This window comes from Felis catus, chromosome A3 (genome assembly GCF_018350175.1).
Source record: "Felis catus isolate Fca126 chromosome A3, F.catus_Fca126_mat1.0, whole genome shotgun sequence".
NCBI classification, from domain to species: domain Eukaryota; kingdom Metazoa; phylum Chordata; class Mammalia; order Carnivora; family Felidae; genus Felis; species Felis catus.
This window is the reverse complement of record NC_058370.1, coordinates 28,633,950-28,654,621: the sequence shown is the minus strand read 5'-3', so window position 1 is coordinate 28,654,621 and position 20,672 is coordinate 28,633,950. Positions and strand designations below refer to the sequence as shown.

General features: G+C 43.9%; 1 protein-coding gene across 1 annotated transcript; it reads left to right on the top strand.

Moving 5' to 3' along the window:
- Positions 1–474: 474 nt before the first annotated feature.
- LOC105259814 (signal-regulatory protein beta-1-like) lies at positions 475–20,668 on the top strand. Its single transcript, XM_023251382.2, has 6 exons — positions 475–595; positions 12,347–12,703; positions 13,397–13,717; positions 14,287–14,625; positions 19,830–19,938; positions 20,445–20,668. Exons 1-6 carry the CDS (start codon positions 523–525, stop codon positions 20,476–20,478), a joined length of 1,233 nt encoding a protein of 410 aa, XP_023107150.2. The 5' UTR covers positions 475–522; the 3' UTR covers positions 20,479–20,668.
- Positions 20,669–20,672: the final 4 nt, after the last annotated feature.

Here is a 20,672-nt window from a genome sequence, read left to right as displayed (position 1 = left end):
TTTGGATGTTTCCCTTTATTTCCTATGCCAAAGAAACATGCTTTAAATAGTCACGCGAGGTATTTGTGAGGCCATGGTATTCTCTGCTCAGATAAATGCCTGGGAGTGTGATTTATGGGACATATAACCCACTTCCTCTTTCTTTGGTTGGAGGAGAGCACATACAAATTCTTTTATTTTATCAATTTTTTTAAGTAATCTCTACACTCAATTTGGGGGCTCAAGATGGGGGCAGGGGAGGCCCACTGGATGGGGACAGAGGCCCCATGTAGGAGGGAACCATCATTTCTCCTGGGCCTCTCCACTCTCTCTGAAAAAGAAAAGAGGACCCTTCACCAAGTGAGGCCTTCTCTGCCTGACTTCTATTTCACAATCTAGAAGCAGATTGCTGCCTCACAGCCATCACCCCACCATAGGTGCTTCCTCTTAATCACGGAAGGAAGCGGGGTTTTTTCACCACAGAACAGAGGCCCATTCTCCCCAGCACACATATTTGCACAGAGAGAGCGTCCTCAGGCCACCATGATGTTGGCCCCTGCCTCCGGGCCCCACCTGCCTCCTTACCTGCTGCTGGCTCTGCTGTTGGGACTCACAGGTAAGCACTGCCTTGGGGTACAATCCCCTCTTCCTGATCCCACAACATCTCCCATGTCCCTGGACATCAAGGGCTTGCAGGTAACCAGAGGTGTGCTACCCAGGGCTGCCACAGAAGACCAAGGACTGGGTGTCATCTGAGAGCAGGAAATCGGGGATCTGAGCATTTCCTCTATGCATCCATCACCTACAGCTTGTTACCAGAGGCATCCAGACAGTGGAGGCTTCCATCTGTCACAAGGACAAGTTTGTAGGTATTAAATGATCTAATTCTCACAACACCCCTGCCTGATAGCTAGGACTGTACTCCCGATCGGCAGATGGAGAAACTCAGGCAGAGAGTGGAACTGGCCCAGTGTCACCTACCTAAGTCAGTACAGCTGCCGGGATTCACGTCCAGGCCACCCAGCTCCACGGTTCATTCTTTTCACCGTGTTATGCTTCTTGGCTTGAGCTGTTTGTTATTTTGTTGTTGAGTTGTAGGAGTTCTTTACATATGTTGGTTATTAATCCTGTCTCAGACATAGGCTTTGCAAATACTTTCTCTCCTTCTGTAAGTTCTCCTTTCACTTTTGATATCGTCTATTGACTTTTGCTGTGCAAAAGTTTTTAATCTTGATAAAGTCCAAATTGTATATTTTTTTATTTGTTACTTGTGTTTTGGGGGTCATACGAGGACATCATTCCCTAATCCAATTATCATGAATTTTGTCTACAGGTTTTTTTCTCTGAATTTTATAGTTTTAGTTCTTACATGTATGCTGGATCAACATAGTGCTGGGTCCTTCATCCAATTTCAGTTCATTCATCTATATAGAGAAAGGTGAGGGTTCAACCCCATTCTTTGCATGTAGATATCCAGTTTTCCCAGCAACTTGTGTTGAAGAGTCTGTTCTTTCCCCTGTTGCATGATCTTGGCACTTTTGTCGAAAATCATTTGACCATGTATGTGTGGGTTTATTGCTAGGCTTTCTATTCTATTCCATTGCTCTATATCTCTATGATATTTTCAGTACCACAGTAATCTGACTATAACACTTTGTAGTAAGTTTTGAAATCAAGAAGTGTGAGTTCTCAGAGGAACTAACATGGCAGAGAAGTAGGGAGACCCTGGGCTTTCATAGTTCTCCAAACACACCTATATTGAGGTCAGATCACTTTGGAACACCCAAGAAACTGATCCGTGCAGTGGCAGAAGGATCTCCTCAGTTGCAAGGAGACAGTGTGGCAGGTGTGGGGTATGTGGACGTGAAGTGGGTGAGAGAAAAATAGTGTTGCCATGGAGAGGAGGGCAACCCTTTCCACGGAGACAGAAAAGGGAAAGACAGATGGGTTGAAAAAGTGCAGCATCGAATTTGCACAAGAGGAAAAGCTCTCTGGAGCATGGACTGTGGAGAAGGATGTACTGAGTGTCACAGGGATTTTTTTGCAAACAGCATTTGGAACTCAAACTCTGAGGTTTTGGAAGTGCATGACTTTCTCTGGGTGGAGGTGTGGTGTGAGCTCCTGGGGAGAAAGGATTTGGCCTGGGAGCGTAGGGATCTCCAAGGTGCATTGGAAAAAAAACATTCCCCTTCCTGGAGCACTTTTGGAAGAGGGTATATTGCTTCTCCGAGGACCAAAGATCCTGCATGCATCAGTGAAAGGCCTTTCATTATCAATGGACAAAGATACATCCAAAGGGAATGTAACTTTTGCTGCTTTTTGGTGTGCTACACCATAGATTTCATGCACTGTGCAGGCAGGAGACTATTTTTGAGGGACAAGGGACTCCAGATACAGTCTGGAGAGGCTCTACCCCTGGAGGACAGGACTGGATCAGCATAGTGCTGGGTCCTTTAAGACTTCAGGTTTTGAATCCCAGTCCCATACCAAAGAAAAAAAGGATTTCTATGGTGCAGGGCAATTTGAATGCCTTCATTATTCTGTGAGGGTTGCCTGAACAGCGGGAAGTGTGAGATCCCCAGTCCTGGGATGAGATTGGGGTGGTGCCATTCCCTCCCCCCTTCTCCCCACGAGAACACGCTGGGACTTCAGAGAGCAGTGCAGCGGCCGCCAGTGGAAGCGGGACCTACTCACACAAAACCCCGTCTGTCCCCACCCCGGCTCTGGGTATGACACATGCTTATTTACTAGGGCAAGACTGACTCTGACCCAGGCAGCCAGGCTCTCCTTCACAAGACCAGCTTAGCCAGCTCCCTCCAGACACGAATTGTACTAAAGATTAAGTGCTTCAAAATGACACCTACGATTTCCACTAGTTACGATGAGTTAAGATGGCAGAGAAGTAGGGGGACCCTGGGCTTTCATAGTTGGCTCAAACACAGCTATATTGAGGTCATGATATTGGATTAGGGAATGATTCTTGGATATGACACCAAGCATTTCCAGTACTTCTGGAAATAGGATAAGGCTTACATTTTTCCTTTTATTTCTTTCTTCCTTTTTTCTTTTGGAGTCAGCCTCATGGTTTCTTGCTTTTTTTTTTTTTTTTTTTCCATTTACTTTTCTAGCTCTTTCGTTTTTAGATAAGGCTTTTTATTTTTTCTTTTCTTTTTTCTTTTTTTCCCCTTTCTTTTCCTTTGGAATCAGTCTTAGTTTTTTGATTCTCCTCCCCCCCTTTTTTTGTTTCTTTATTTTTGTCTTGTTTTCTTACCTTCCCTTTTACTTTCGGAGGAGATCAGCCTTTTGGGTTTGTTTTGGTTTCTTTTCAGGCTTTTTTTCCCCCTGACTTTTCCAGGCTTACGTCAACACACAAATCAAAGCATACCTAGTTAAAGGTCTAAAGAATCCCCACTACAAGCAAGGAGGATCTCTGCAGAAGACTTAACAGTGGGAAAGAGCAGCCAAAACACAATGTCAGAGTGCACACAGCATACACCAGAGACATTTCATGAAGTTCTAGGCCCCGGACAGTGTATGACATATTTTGAATATAGCAGTACTCTTAGGTGCTGGACACTTTACAAGCTTTTAAAAGATGCAAAAAAACAGAAAATTAGCAAAATGACAACACAGAGGAATATTCCCCAAAGAAAGTTCAAGAAGAAATCACACGCAAGGACTTGCTGGAAACAGCTATAAGCAATTTCTCTGAATCCCAATTTAGAATAACAGTCATAAGACTACCAGCCAGGCTTGGAAAAAGCATAGAAGACACCAAAGAAAGCCTTGCTGCAGAGATCAGAGACCTAAAATCTAATCAGGCTGAAATAAAAAATGCTATAACTGAGATGCAAAGCCGACCTGATACAGTCACAATGAGGACTGAAGAAGCAGAAGAGATAATAGGTGAAATAGAAGATAATTTATGGAAAATAATGAAACCAAAAAAGAGAGAAAGGAAAGGAAATCAATAAATCATGAGGGGGAGACTTAGTGAACTTAGTAATTCCATAAAGCAAGGCAATATCCCTACTCCCCAATAGGAGTCCCAGAAGAAGAAGAAAAGAAAAGGGTTTATTTGAACAAATTATAGCTGAAAACTTCCCTAATCTGGGGGAGGAAACAGGCATTCAAGTCCAAGAGGCACAGAAAACTCACATCAAAATCAACAAAAACAGGTCAACACCTGAACAGCTCATAATGAAACTTGGAAAATGCAAAGAGAAAGAGAGAATTCTCAGAGCAGCTAGGGACAGAGGGTCCTTAACCTACAAGGGTAGACACATAAGGGTAGTAGCACACCTGTCCACTGAAACTTGGCAGGCCAGAAGGGAGTGGCAAGAAATATTCAATGTGCTAAATGGGAAAAATATGCAGCCAACAATTCTTTATACAGCAAGGCTGTCTTTCAGAACAGCAGCAGAGATAAAGACTTCCCAAGACAAACAACAACTGAAGGAGTTTGTGACCACTAAACCAGCCCTGAAAGAAATTTTAATGGGAACTCTCTGAGTGGAGGAAAAAATAAAAAAGATCAAAGCAACAAAGACTACAAAGGGCCAGAGAACATCACCAGAAACACCAACTCTACAGGTAGCACAATGGCACTAAATTTATATCTTTCAATAATGACTCTGAATGGACCAAATGCTCCAATCAAATGGATTAAAATGGGTTAAAAAAAAAAAAAAAAACCAAGTTCCATCTATATGCTGCCTAGAAGAGACTCACTATAGACCAAAACACACCTGCAGATTTTAAGTGAGGAGGTGGAGAACCATCTGGCATGTTAATGGAGATCAAAAGAAAGCCAGAGTAGACATACTAATATCAGACAAACTAGATTTTTAAACCAAAGACTGTAACAAGAGATGCAGAGGGCATTGAATCCTAATTAAGGGATCTATCCATCAGAAAAAAAGATCTAACAATTTTAAATGTTTATGCCCCCAAATCGAGAGCACCCAAATAGGTAAATCAATTAATCACAAACATAAAGAAACTCATTGATAATAATACCTTAATTGTAGGGACTTTAATACCTCACTTACAGCAATGGACAGATCATCTAAGCAGAAAATCAAGAAGGAAACAATGGCTTTGAATGAAACACTGGACCAGATGGACTTAACAGATATATTCAGAATATTTCATCCTAAAATCGCAAAATACACATTGTTCTTGAGAGCACGTGGAATGTTCTCCATATACTGGGTCACAAATCAGCCCTCAACAGGTACAACAAGATCATGATCATACCATGAATATTTTCAAATCATAATGCTATGAAACTTGAAATCAACCACAGAAAAAATTTGGAAAGTTCCTAAATAAACTGAGATTTAAAGAACATCCTACTAAAGAATGAATGGTTTAACCAGGAAATTACAGAAGAAATAAATACATGAAAGCAAATGAAAATGAAAATACAGCAGTCCAAACCATTTGGAATGAGACAATGCACTGCAATGCAGGCCTATCTCAAGAAGCAAGAAAGGTCTGAAATACACAATCTAACCTTACACATAAAGGAGACATAAAAGGAGCAGCAAATAAAACCTAAGACCAGCAGAAAAAGGGAAGTAATGGAGATTAGAGCAGAAATAAATGATACAAAAGCAAACAAATAAAAAAGTAGAACAGATAGAGGCTTCTGGGTGGCTCAGACAGTTAAGTGTCTGACTTTGGCTCAGGTCATGATCTCACAGTTCGTGGGTTTGAGCCCCGTATTGGGGTCTGTGCTGACAGCTCAGAGCCTGGAGCCTGCTTCAGATTCTGTGTCTCCCTCTCTCCCTCTGCCTCTCACCGGCTTGCACTCTATTTCTCAAAAATGAATAAACATTATAAAAAAACAAATATGCAAAAAAGTAGAACTGATCATTGAAACTAAATTATTCTCTGAATGAATAAACAAAATTGGGGGCGCCTGGGTGGCTCAGTCGGTTAAGCGTCTGACTTCAGCTCAGGTCGTGATCTCGCGGTCCATGAGTTCGAGCCCCGCGTTGGGCTCTGTGCTGACAGCTCAGAACCTGGAGCCTGCTTCTGATTCTGTGTCTCCCTCTCTCTCTGACCCTCCCCCCATTCATGCTCTGTCTCTCTCTGTCTCAAAAATAAATAAACGTTAAAAAAATTAAAAAAAAACAAAATCGATAAATCTGATAAATCCCTAGGTAGATTTATTAAAAAGAAAAAAAGGGGGGGCCCAAACAGATAAAATCACGAATGAAAGAAGATAGATCACGACCAAAAGCATAGAAATACAAACAATAATAAGAGAATACTATGAAAAATTATATGCCAACAAACTGGGTAATCTGGAAAAAGTGGTTAAATTCCTAGAAACTCAAACGCTACCAAAATAGAAATAGGAAGAAACAGAAAATTTGAACAGATCCATAACCAGCAAGGAAATTGAATCAGTTATCAAAAATCTCCCAACAAACAAGACTCCTGGGCTAGATGACTTCCCAGGGGAATTCTACCAGACATTTAAAGAAGAATTAACACCCATTCATCTCAAAATGTTCCAAAACAGGATGGAAGGAAAGCTTCCAAACTCATTCTACAAAGCCAATAGCTCTTATTCCAGAAACACACAAGACCCCACTAAAAAGGACAATGACAGGCCAAATAGCCCTGATGGACCTGGATGCAAACTGTCTCAACAAAGTACAAGGAAACTGAATTCAAAAGTATATTAAAAGAATTATTCACCCTGCTCAAGTGGGAATTATTTTGGGGCTGCATGGCTGGTTCAATGCTCACAAATCATTCACCATAATATGCCATATTAATAAAAGAAAAGATGAAAAATATATGATCCTCTCAATGGACGCAGAAAAAGCATTTGACAAAACACACATCCTTTCTTGATAAAAACCCTGAAGAAAGTAGAGAAAGAAACATACTTCAACATCATAATGGCCATATACAAGGACCCACAGCTAGTATTATTGTCAGTAGGGAAAAACTGAGAGCTTTCCCCTAAAGTCAGGAATTCGACAGGGGTGTCCACCCTCACCACTGTTATTCAACATAGTACATAATATTCAACTTCGAGCCTCATCAATAAGACAACAAAAAGAAATAAAAGACGTACAAATTGGCAAGGAAGAAGTCACACTTTCACTCTTCTCAGAGCAACATGATACTCTATGTGGAAAATCTGAAATATACCACCAAAAATTTGCTAGAACTGATCATGAATTCAGCAAAGCCACAGAATATAAAATCAATGTACAGAAATCGGTTGCATTTCTATACACCAATAATGAAGCAGCAGAAGAGAAATCAAAGAATAAATCCCATTTACAATCGTACTTTAAAAAAAAAAAAAAACCATAAGGTGCCTAGGACTGAAGCTAACCAAAGAGATAAAATATCTATTTGCTGAAAACTATAGAAAGCTTATGAAAGAAATTGAAGAAGACACAAAGAAATGAAAAAACATTCCATCTTCATGGACTGGAAGAACAAACACTGTCAAAATGTCTATACTGCCCAAAGCAATCTACACATTTAATGCAATTCCTATCAACATAACACTAGCATCCTTCTTAGAGCTAGAACAAACAATTCTAAAATTTGTATGATACCAGAAAAGACCCTGAATAGACAAAGTAATGTTGAAAAAGAAAACCAAAGCTGGAGGCATCACAAGTCCAGACTTCCAGCTCTATTACAAACCTGGAATCATCAAGACACTATGGTACTCCCATTAAACCAACACATGGATCAATGGAACATAACAGAGAACACAGAAATGGACCCACAAATATATAGCTAAATAATCTTCGACAAAGCAGGATAGAATATCCAATGGAAAAAAGGCAGTCTCTTCAGCAAATGTTGCTAGGAAAACTGGAAAGCGATGCGCAAAGTGCGAGACAGAAAACCATCAAAATCTTAGAGGAGAAAACAGGCAGCAACCACTTTGATTTCAGTCACAGCAACTTCTTACTACACATGTCTCCAGACGCAAGGGAAATAAAAGCAAAAATGAACTATTGGGACGTCATCAAGATAAAAATCTTCTGCACGGTGAAGGAAATAATCAACAAAACTAAAGGGCAACTGACAGAATGTGAGAAGATATTTCCAAGTGACATATCAGATAATCTATAAAGAACTTATCAAACTCAACACCGGAAAAACAAATAGCCCAGTGAAGAAACGGGCAAAAGACATGAATAGATACTTTTCAAAAAAAAAAAAAAATCCAGATAGCTAACAAACACATGAAAAGATGCTAACGATCACTCATCATCAGAGAAATACAAATCAAAAACCACAATGAGGTACCAACTCACACCTGGGAAAATGGCTCAAATGCACAACACAGGAAACAACAGATGTTGGATGGATGTGGAGAAAGGGGACCATTTTTGTAGCGTTTTGAGGAATGCAAACTGGTGCAGCCATTATAGAAAAACAGTATGTAGGTTCCTCAAGAAATTAAAAATAGAACTGCCCTGTGACCCAGCAATTGCACTACTAGGTATTGATACAAAGGATACAAAAATGCTGATTCAAAGGGACACATGCACCCCAATGTTTATAGCAGCGCTATCAACGATAGCAAAATTATGGAAAGAGACAAAATGTCCATCAACTGATGAATGGATAAAGAAGATGTGGTATATATGTACAATAGAATATTACTGGGTGATCAAATAGAATGACATCTTGCCCTTTGCAACAGCATGGATGGAACTAGGTGTATTATGCTAAGTAAAATAAGTCGGGCAGTGAAAGACAAATATCATATGATTTACTCATATGTGGAAATTAAGAAATAAATTCCACATTTATTGAACATAGGGAAGGGAAGGAAAAATAGGATAAAAACAGAAAGGGAGGCAAAACTCAAGAGACTCTTAAATGCCGAGAACAAACTGATGATTGTTGGAGGGGTGGTGGGTGGGGAGATGGGCTAAATGGGTGAGGGCCAACAAGGAGGGCACATGTTGGGATGAGCACTGAATGTTATATGTAAGTGATGAATCCCTGGGTTCTACTCCTGAAAACAACACTACACTGTATATTAACTAACTTGAATTTGAATAAATAAATTTTTTAAAAAAGGATATGAATTCTCCAACTATGTTCTGTTTAAGGATTGCTTGATGATTGCGCTCCCTTGAGATCGTATATGTATTTTTATTTTTTTATTTTTTTTATTTTTGGGACAGAGAGAGACAGAGCACTAACGGGGGAGGGGCAGAGAGAGAGGGAGACACAGAATCGGAAACAGGCTCCAGGCTCTGAGCCATCAGCCCAGAGCCCGACGCGGGGCTCGAACTCACGGACCGCGAGATCGTGACCTGGCTGAAGTCGGACGCTTAACCGACTGCGCCACCCAGGCGCCCCCGTATATGAATTTTTAAGGGCTTCTGAAATTTGCAAAAAAAAAAAAAAAAAAAAAAAAGGTGATTGTATTGAATCTGGAGATCGTTTTAGGTAGTATCGATGAACTCTTCCAATCCACAAATGGTATTTGTTTTTCCATTTATTTATATCACATTTCATTTCTTTCCACAATGTTTTGTACTTTTTGGCATACAGGACTTTGATCTCCGTGCACAAACTATTCCTATATATTTTATACTTTTTGATGTTTGCGTAGTGGAATGGTTTGCAAAATTCTTTACGATTGTTCATCAATAGCATATACAAATGCACCTGATTTTTGACTGTTGGTTTTGTATAGCACAAATTAGCTGATTTCATTATTATCTCTAACAGTTTGTTTTTACACATGGAAACTTTTGGGTTGCAATGCATGAAATCATGTCATGTGCAAAGAAATACTTTCACTTATTCCTTTGCAATTTGAATGTTATTTCTTTTTCTTGCCTAATTGCATTCTCTAGGATTTTTAGTATTGTGTTCAATGGAAGTGCTGAAAGCAGGCATCCTTGCCTTGTTCAGATTTCCACCATCAAAGGTGATGTCAGCTATAGGTTCTTCATATATGACTTTATATTTTGTGTAAGCTTCCATCTACTCTGAGGTTTTTTTTATTGTTTTTATCATAAAAAGGTTGATTTTTGCCAAATAATTTTCTGCATCAAATGATGACTATGTTATTTTTTTCATTCTATAAATGTGGCCTATCACACTGTATAATTTTCATATGTTGAATCATTCTTACATTCCAGAAAGAAATCCCACTTGGTCATTGTGTATAATTCTTTTAATATGCTGTTGAGTTGTAATTGCTAATGTTTTGTCAAGCATCGTCGCATCAATATCCAGACAAGACACTGGTCTGTAGTTTTGTTGTAGTGCCTTTGTTGGCTTTGGTCTCAGGATAACACTGCCCTGAGAATGAGTCTCAGGATGACCCGAAATAACTTAGGAGTCTTCCTACCGCTTTTATTTTTGGGAATACTTTGAAAAGGATTAGTGTTAAGTTTATCTTTCAGTGTTTGGAAGAATTCACCAGTGAATCTTCATGATCATGGGCTTTTCTTTGTTGGGAAATTGTTGATTGATTCAAACTCCTTACTAGCGATATTCTATTCATTTTTCTAGTCTTCATTATTCAGTCTTGGTAAATTGTATGTGTCTAGAAATTTGTCCATTTACTCTAGGTTTTCCAATTTATCGGTGTACAATTGTTCGATGTACTCTTTTAGAATCCTGTGGATTTATAGAAAAATACTTAATAATGTCTTTCTCTTATATCTGATTTCAGTTAATGAAATCTTCTCAATCTCTCTCTGTTACTCAATCTAGCTAAAGTTTTGTCAACTATGTTGGTTTCTGAAGAGCTACTCTTGGGTTTACTGATTTTCTCTGTTGTTCATGTATTCACAATTTACTTATCTCTACATTAGTCCTTTTTATTTCCTTCATTCTGCTTGCTTTGTGTTAATTCTTCTTCTTTTCCTGATTTATTAAGCTGTATACTTGTTAATGACTTGTGATCTTTCCTCTCTTTAAATGTCGGCATTACAAATATAAATTTCCCTCCATGGTGGCTTTCAGTGCAGAGTGTAGGTTTTGGCATGTTGTATTTCCATTTCCATTCATCTCAAGGTGTTCTCTAATTTCCCTAAGAGTGTGTCCTTGTATTTCAATACATTGGAGAAGATTCAATTTCACTTCTGTTGTTGATTTCTAGTTTTATTTCACAACTCTCACCAGTTCACTGCTTGAAAAGCCCTTCTTCCAGATTGCAGTATGGTGCCTTCTCAGCCTGTATAATTTGGACTCATACAAAGGTTTTGTTTGTTTGTTTGTTTTGTTTCGTTTCATTTTTTATGGTAACTGGTTTCTGTAACAATCTGGGGAGACATGTGTGGGAGACAGGACAATGGCTTCTCCAAGATGACCACATCTTAATATACATAAAATGTGAATATTTTTCTTTATTCAGCCAAAGAAATTCTGCCAAAATGATTAGGTTAGACTCTTGACATGAGGAGATTATCCCAGATTATCACCGTGGCCCCATGTTATTCACAAGAGTCCTTATAAGAAGGGGGCAGGAAAGTCAAAGTTAGAGAATGACAAGTAACAATACAAGCGAGAATTTGGAATGATAGAAAATTGGGAAGATGAAAAGAATTGTGGCAGCTTCTAGAATTTGGATGGCAAGGAACAACATCCAGAAGAAATACAGCTCAGCTGCCCTTTGTGTTGAGCCCAGCAACACCAATTTTGGACTCTTAATCTCCAGAATAACAAAATCGTACCTTTATGCAGTTTTCAGGCACTACATTTTTAATCACTTGTTTCACTGCGTTAGGAAATATTTTAATATAATATGATTGCTTTCTAGTAAAAAAAAAAAACCTAGGTATTTTAAACACTCCTTTACCTTTCATTTAGCTAGCTACATGTTTATTATGTGTTGGCAGCTCTTCCCATCACTGTCTCTCACATATCCAGATTGATGGATAAGACCCCCACCGGTACATGTGCTTGTGGAAGAGAGAAGTTGATCCATAGAGGTTCCAGAAGCTAAACACACAGCCCAGAAACTACATCCATCACTTCCGCTCACACACAATGGTCTAAAGAAGTCTCACGGCCCCACTGAATGCAAGAGATCAGAGAGTGTAACACCCCAAGCGGCCAGAACACAGACATGCAGGATCATTTGGCGAAGCACGACGCTTTCAGAGAGGGCTGGGGCCGTCCGTCTGCGTGTGCCACATCACTGAATCTCTCTCTGTTTTGCTTTCCTCGTCTGTAACAGAGTCCCATGTGACAGGCTCATCGCGAGGGCTACATGCCGTGTACACACAGCGGGCTGAGCTCACGGTGTGCACTCAGTGAGAGCTGTTGTGGGTAAATACTTGAGCGGACGGACAGGATCACACAAGGATGGTAAATAGCTGTCTTGTTCTCCCTCCAGGTGTGGCAGGTGAGGCGGAACTGCAGGTGATCCAGCCTGAGAAGTCGGTGTCTGTGGCGGCCGGACAGACGGCCACTCTTCACTGCACCCTGACCTCCCTGGTCCCCGTTGGGAAGGTCGAGTGGTTCAGGGGGACAGGGCCAGGCCGGGAGTTAATCTTCAGTTTCAGAGGAGACCCTTACTCCTCTCGAGTAACAAATGTTTCAGACGCCACAAGGAGAAACAACCTGGACTTTTCCATCCGCATCAGTAACATCACCCCAGAAGACACGGGAACCTACTACTGTGTGAAGTTCCAGAAAGGGAACCCCGATGTGGAGTTTAAGTCTGGACCAGGCACCCAGGTCACCGTGAGCGGTGAGTATCGCTCCGTCCCCTGGTTGTGACGGCAAGTCAGTAAGAATGCCCTCCACCGTCTGAGCAACAGATAAGGATCAGGTGCTTTGGCGGGTGCCCCTGAATGAGCCCCTTCCACGGATCAGGAAAGTTGAGGCCTGGAGAGGTTGTGCTATTTGCTGAAGGCCCCACGTCTGGTAAACGGTGGGAAAATCTGGAACCGCGGTCTGCAGGTTCCCAGCTCTTCTCTTTTTCAATCCTGACCAGCCCTCTGGTTCCCAGGATGAGAGACTGAAAGTCTGGGAGACATGCTAGTCACAAGGCCCATCCTCACACCTGCCTCCAAATAGCACTCATGTCGATGTGTCCAGAATCCTCTACACTCAGCACTTACTAAGCACCTGCTATGTGCAAGCTCTGTTCTGGGTACTGGAGGAGGAGGAGGTGGACACTGAGAGTGACACCCACCAGAAATGTCCTTCCTGTGCCCAGATTGGTGGGAAGTCCCCTGGCAGAGAAGACAAGGGGGACTTTGAACTTAGGCTGGAATTGCACGCGGGCCCTGCCCCTGCCTCAGTCTCCGACACCGCCCTCCCAACACTATCAGCAGGGCTGGAAAATAATCCATGCGAGGGTTCTGCACAGTGTCACATACCTGTCGTTGGTGAGGATGACCACAGTCATGCTTACTGCTCGTAAATGCTCCTCTTGTAGCCAAACCCTCTCCCCCCGTGGTGTCGGGCCCCACGGCCAGGGCCACACCTGAGCAGACTGTGAGCTTCACCTGCGAGTCCCACGGCTTCTCCCCCAGAAACGTCACCCTGAAATGGTTCAAAAACGGGAAGGAGCTGGCAGCCTCCCAGACCACCGTGGACCCAGAGGGAGACAGTGCTTCCTACAGCATCTCCAGCACAACCACGCTGCCGCTGGCCCCGGGGGACGTTCGCTCCCAGGTCATCTGCGAGGTGGCCCACGTGACCCTGCAGGGGGGCCCTCCTCTTCGTGGGACTGCCAACTTGTCCGAGACCCTCCGAGGTAGATGCCCGTCACCCCCGGCCCAAGCCCAGCTCCGGCCCCCAAGCCTCCCAGCCTGCCCCTCCCCCACTCCGTGCTCCCAGCCTCCCATCCCCTGGAACCTGCCTCCTGACAGACCCTCCCAATCACCGGGCACCCAGGGGTACCGTCACCTCCTCCTGTTTTAACGGCAGTTCCGGGTGAACACCTACCGTGCTAGGTAGTTTGATTTACTTTCCCATAGCCACTCCAATTGTTGAGCACCTACTGTAATCCAGCCACTGTGTGCTTGGTGACTTCATGGATTTTGCTAGTTATTCGATTCCAAATGCATGCTGGGGGCTCGATTTCACTCATTACCCTAATAGGAGCTACCAGTAGGTACCTTGAGCACCTACTGTGTACTAGGCACTGTGCTTAGGGGATTTCATTCGCATGCAAAGACTACCCTCAGTGTTTGAGCACCAGCTGTATGCCTAGCACTGATCTGCGTGATTCCCTTGCTGCGTGGGGGGACCTAAGTTCTCAAGCCCCTCCCCGGTGATGTGTCTGTTCCATGAGGTCAGAGCTTCTGCTCTGTGCTGTTTCAGTTCCACCCACCTTGGAGGTTGACCAGCAACCCGTGACAGGGAACCAGGTGAAGGTCATTTGCCAAGTGAAGAAGTTCTACCCCCAGCGCCTACAGCTGACCTGGTTGGAGAACGGACACGTGTCCCGAACAGAAACGGCCTCGACGGCCTCGAACCTCATAGAGAACAAGGATGGGACCTTTAACTGGACAAGCTGGCTCCTGATGAATTTATCCGCCCACAGGGAAGATGTGGTTTTCACCTGCCAGGTGCAGCAAGACGGGCAGCCCGAGGTCACCAAAACCCATACCCTTGTGGTCTCTGCCCACCAGAAGGACCAGGAAGCCCATACGACCCACGGTGAGTCCGAGATGCCAACTGACCTGGCACTTTAAATTCTATCTTTTCTTTTTTTATGTGAAAAGCAGTCATTCATGCCTATTATAGAATAATCTAGAGGTCTATGGACATAAAGTAGAATTTTGATATGAGCTTCCCTCCCCAAAGCTCATGCTCCAAGAGTGACCACTGTTAAGATTTTGGTACATAGCTTTTTAGATCTTTTGACAGAAACATGCATTAGAGAAGGAAACAACAGAGGGAGGGAGATGATCTTGTCGCTAGCATCCTGCCTCCTGCACCTTCACCTGACAGTAATTATGTCACCACGCCAGGCCAGCCACCTCCTCCTTCTGTTCGTTCTCACCTGGGCTTCATATCGATCCTTCTTACACCCTTCTAACCCCTTCTCAGGAAAGGTCTGCACTTGCCACTCTGAAATTCTGGATGGGAACCCTGAGGACAGAGTGTTGAGTCTGGACCAGGCTCCCTGGTGACCATGGATGCTCACAGCACAAACCACCTTTGTCCCCTGCTTTGGGACAACAGGCCAGCAATAATCATGATTACTCACTGCACATTTACTTGATGCCAATTCCAGTTCATTTCTGGTCTTCTTCCTGCTACAACCACCCTGGGAGCTTGGAAGTTTACAGAACCGACTCAGGGAGCAATGGGGGACAGATGGAGAAGATGTCCTGCCCTTAGTCCAGGTGATGGGCTAAACCAATCAAGAGAAACCTGAGTCCCCGAGGACAGGGACCACCAGCCTATACGACAAATGTGTTAGAGAAAACAGCTGGGCATTGTCCCAAGGACCTACAGGTCCCCTTTCTATGACCAAATTATATCTTATCTCGCTCTTATAATATATGGAGGAGTTTGAGCCATGTTTCCAGGAGTCTTTGTTCCAGAAGACCTTTCAAAGGCCCATTTCCTTCTAACATACCCCATGACACTGTCCTCATTGCTGGGTCAACACTGGGTCACCGAGTGTCCATGACCCCGCCAACTAGGAGAGGAGAGATAGGAAGGGGAGAACAACTTCTCTTAACACTAGAGGTACTGCCTAACTGCGTCCACTAATGACTCAGTCATGGATGCACATCCAGTTGCAAATGGAGTCCATAATTGTGTGGTCATGTGATTAATGACTTTCGTTTTTCAACAAAGCCAATACCATTACATACTTTGTAAAATTAACAGTAATTTCCCACTATCAGCTAAAATGGAACCTATATTCAGATTTTCCAAAATTTCTTCTAAGACTTTATTCTGTGTACCAAACTTGGTTTTATTTCATCTCGAAATGCTTGCAAAAACTTTCCTGTGAAACCACATGGGACTCCACAATTCCTTTTTACATATATGTGTATATATATATATATATATATATATATATATATATATATATATATGGATATATGGACATATATATAGAGAGAGAGAGTATGAATAGCTAGGGCTACTCAAATTCTTCATTTCATATTGGATGCTTGTGGATGCTTGAGGAAGCTGGTCCATTTTCTTGAGTTGTCCAACTTCTACCCACAGAGTTCTCATCATATTACCTTGGTATCCTTTTGATGTCTGTAGGCTCTGTAGTGATATCATATTTCTTTCCTGATATCGGAACTATTTCCCTTTTTTTTTTTCATTGTCAGAATTACTAGAAGTTTTTCAATTTTATTGATCTTTTCCACAAACTCTTTTGTTTTGGTGATTTCCTCTATTGTGTATTTTCAATTTCATTGTTTTTTTCTCCTCTTTTTATCCCCATTCTGCTTGACTGGGGTTTATTTTGCTCCTCCTCATTTTTTGAAATGGGAGCTGGGATGATTGATACTAGTCTTTCTTTGTTTGAATGCCACACCTGGACTTCCTTCTGCACTTGGGGAGTCAGGAGTGTGGAGCCAGGATACCTGGTGCTGTGTTCTTCCAGACTGCAGGCATCTAGGCTGCCTGACTTCCTCTTCCACCTTTCAGAGTCCTCCTATTCTTGGACCTCATATGATTCCCAGGGGTCAGTCTTATACTGAACCAGGAAGGCAGGAAGAGGCAAATCAACACCACCTCTTCTGGACTGGCCTGGGTTAGGTTTTTAGTCTTTGGCCTTGCACTAGAACTCATACTAGGGCTGTTACTTCTGGTGCTTCCAGTGTGCCTGAACTAGCAAACTTGCTTGTGTGCTAAGACCGGAAATGGACATTAGGGTTTTCTGGGTTGGAGAGATGGATGCCTATGTGACCCTGCTGCACCAGGATGCCACAGCCTCCCCTGGGCATCCCAGGGCTCCAGTCACTGTGATAATTGGCCCAACGGGTTGGAATAAGAATGCACATCTTTCGGTTCACGTTTATGGTATTGAGGTATTTTATAACACTTCTAGTTTAAGAGACCTCTGTTCTCTCAGTATAGCATCACCGGGTATGTTAAAGGGGTTGGTTGGCCGGTTTGGGCATTTGGAGGAGAGAGGTTCTGCGTCCTCTGATCTTTCTGTTCTTCTTTTAGGATGCCACGTGTGCCTGTCCCATTTTTCCTTCTTCCCTTCACCACTCAACTTTGAAACAGCACCTCTTGAATCTCGTTTGTCTTTCCCCCAAAGTTATGCATTTTAAATCATGCCTGCCCCCTTTATGCACATCTATCTTTTTAAATTTCCCTGCCTCCCTGCATCAGGTTCCTATTGCTGCTGTAATCATTAGCACACGCTTAGTGGCTTCAAACAACACATTTTTTTTCTTCCACTTCTAGAGGCAGAAAGTCTACAATGAGTTGGCAGGGCTGCATTCCATCTGGGGGAACAGGGGGAGAGTCTGTGTCCTTGCTGTTCCAGCTCCTAGGGTCCCGTTCCGGACTACCCTCTGCTGCGGTCAGTATGCCTCCTGCTCCCACTCTCCTGCCTCCCTCCTTCACTTGTAAAGGTCTCTGTGATTCTGTTGGCTCCACTCCGATAGTCCAAGATAATGACCCACTCAAGACCATAGCTGGTTACCACACAGTCTACCTTGCCATGTCAGGGACCACAGACTCTGGGGAATCTGGGCCAACCGTCTTAAGTCAGGCATACTTTGAAATTATTTTCTGTGATCTGTGTCCTGATGTGCAGGACACATTTCCAATATTTTCTCATTGAAGTTGGGTTTAATATTGGCAGTAGGATTTCTAAAAAACTGTCCGGCATCTTGTATAACTGCCCTTGTCTTCTTCACCTGCCCTTTCCTATGGCTGGTGAGGGTGGGAGGGCAGCAGTGTAAGATATTGTGCCTTCGGATTGTGTGATATTTCCCTTTTGTCTCCCAGACATTTTGGAGTTTGGCCATTGCTCTTCAAGGACTTCTGAAAGCCAGGTTTCCATAGAATTTTCTGTCCTTTTATTGTTTTTCCTTTGGGTTCAGAAGCTGTATTCAGAGATGAGGAGCTAACCTGCTGCCTTGTCCTCAGCAGACACAAGTGCCCTGAGGGCTTTGAATGCCTTGTCCCCAAAGTCCCTATCCCACATCAGTACTTGTCTCCCGTATTTCCCCATCACGGCCCTGTTCTAGCAGAGCAGTATACTGAAGCTGAGAATTCAATCCTCTTTGTAGCACCAATATTCTTATAATTATGTTGGACCCAATGATGTCGTCAGCTTTTTCTGCCCTCGGGATCTAATAGGTGGGAGTCTACAATGTTGCCCAAAAGTCCTCTTTCACACATGACCTATCATGAGAGATCAACCAGTCTGAGTTCTGCATTGTCTTTCCCTGAAGGGTTGATGCTCAGCAACACTCATCCACCCAATAGTTCTTATAATTCCCAACCGATTTCCAGATTACCAGGTTACCCCCCACCTCTACTTACTCCATCCCAGGTCACCACTGTGAGCTTTTAGCAGTGACAATAGCAGGGAAAGCTGGGACCTTCCCCTGTTCCTCTGCCCTCCAGGCAGGGGACCTCTTGGCCAGCCAGCTGATTGAGACCCAGGTCGGTATCTGCACATTAGAGCTGGGTTTCCAGACCCCTCCCAGACAAACTCCACAGGCCAACTGTATTGGGAAGCAAACTCTAACATCATATGAGAAGGGAGAAACCTCACTGTGGTGTGGTGCCCATTCACAGGTATGAGTTAGAGAAGGAGGCAAGACTGGCAAAAGGAGATATTGAACACAATGCAGCACAGCAAAGTCATACTTGCACAAAGAACAGGCGAACTGGATGCTATTTTTGACTTGTTTTAAATGGAGCGGAGGGGCAAAACCTCTGTACCCCAACTTCCTCCAGTCCTCTGCTGCACGCTGCCCTCTGGAGCAGGTGCAAACATGGGCACTGCAGCTTTTTCAACTGAGAAAAAATTCCAGAGGGCCACCCAGCTGAGACCTGCCGTCCCCCAACACACCAGGGGTAAAAATGGTGGGTCTTTGCTCCTTCCTCTAAGATTATTCCATATATTTCAGAAACGTATTTGAATTTCTTGATGTAAATCTAAGAGCAAAATCCAGTCACTGTAAAAAGGCAAAGAATCTGAAGTTATGCATGCAGACCCAATGATCTACGTGCAAAAGAACAATGTCATTACCTGATGTTGGTACTGGGGTCCAGGGGCGCGGGATGGTGTTTGAAGCCCAGGTTTAGACCCCATTTCCTTTCCTAACCAGGGTGTTCTCCAGCCAGCAGGTCTTGTGAGGTCAGGCCACCCCGAGGGCTCCCTCAGCACAAGAACATGGGGTCATCGAGGCTGGCGTGTGGAACAAAGGGCAGACTTGCACCTTGCTCACCTTGACACTGTCCTTCCTCTACTTGAGGCCAGGCTGACATAAGTTCCTATGACCCTGAGAGGTTGGACTGTCCTAGTCCAAACACAAGGTCTCAGATTCATCCTAAGGACAGCAGAGTCCCACTCATCTTGTGACCCTCAGTAAACTATGAGCCTGTTCCCTCCTCAGAAGAGAGTGTCAGGCCTGCCCCATTGGGTGTGGGGAACAAGTCAGCAAACGTCACTTACATGTTACTGAGTGCTCATGTCTCCAGCCCTTCCCTCAGGAAGGACACCCAGTAGTCTGAGCAGAGGTGAGCAAGATGAGGTACTTCTTATCCTGAATTCTGCCTCGAGCCTCTCACAGGGGAAATTCATGTGCTTCAGAGCATAGATGGATGCAGGTTCCCTCAGATGGAGTAAGTCGAGGCCCCTGGGAGTGGACTCCTGGATCCCTCTCTGATGCTGCCTCCTGTCCCTTCATTTCCAGATCGAGAACTGTCCACTCCACTCCTGGTGGCTCTCTCCTTGGGCCCCAAGCTGCTGCTGCTCGTCTCTGTCTCTGCCATCTATGTCCACAGGAAGCAATGGATTCACTGGTGAGATATGGACAAGGAGGGCAGGGCCAGGTCAGTCTCAGAAGGAGCCAGGTCAGTGGAAGGGGCAGCCCACGGGTCACACAGGGTCAGCGCCCACCTGGAATAAAGAGCAGGTGACGCACATCCCTTCATACCCTCTGGAGCCTCAGGGATCCCTCTGGGAGGTTCCCAACTCCCAGGATGACTATTGGGTCCTGTAAGAGGTGGATGGGGTCAAGGGCTATGAAAGGATGTACAGAGAGACCTACAGCTTCTGGGAAGGGAGTGGGCTAAGTGAGCAACACCTGGGTGGGAAACCCCACAGGAACCATCTCTAGATTATTTGGGCGCAAGGTGTCCACATTTAGAGGAATGCTGACAGGTGCCCGCTGGCTGCTCTGAGGACGGCTCCCGCTCTGACCCTCCGTGGGACAGACTGGAAAGGATGGGGAAGGGGTATCAGGACCTAGGGAAGAAGCCTGAGGAGGCACAGTCCATGTCAGGGACTTTCTGCCCTCTCACTACAGGTGTCCCGGGAGGAAAACAGCACCGAGGACATAGGAGACACGTGGAGAACATTTCTAGAATGATGAGCAGATAATGAAATGTGAACATGGGTCCACAGCTCCTTCCTTCCTCCCCTGCTACATGCCATCCTCGGTCTCTGCTGCCTCCTTCCTTCCCTGAGGGGCCCAGCCCAAGACAAGGAACAACTAGAAGCTTCCACAACCCTGCCCCAGATGCCTGCTTCCCCA

Excerpts from the sequence above, each read along its gene's own strand:
- LOC105259814 (XM_023251382.2), top strand. The coding sequence starts at position 523 with ATGATGTTGGCCCCTGCCTCCGGGCCCCACCTGCCTCCTTACCTGCTG. Across the intron at positions 13,718-14,286 it reads CTTGTCCGAGACCCTCCGAG|TTCCACCCACCTTGGAGGTT; the intron begins GTAGATGCCCGT and ends GTGCTGTTTCAG. Across the intron at positions 14,626-19,829 it reads GGAAGCCCATACGACCCACG|ATCGAGAACTGTCCACTCCA; the intron begins GTGAGTCCGAGA and ends CTTCATTTCCAG.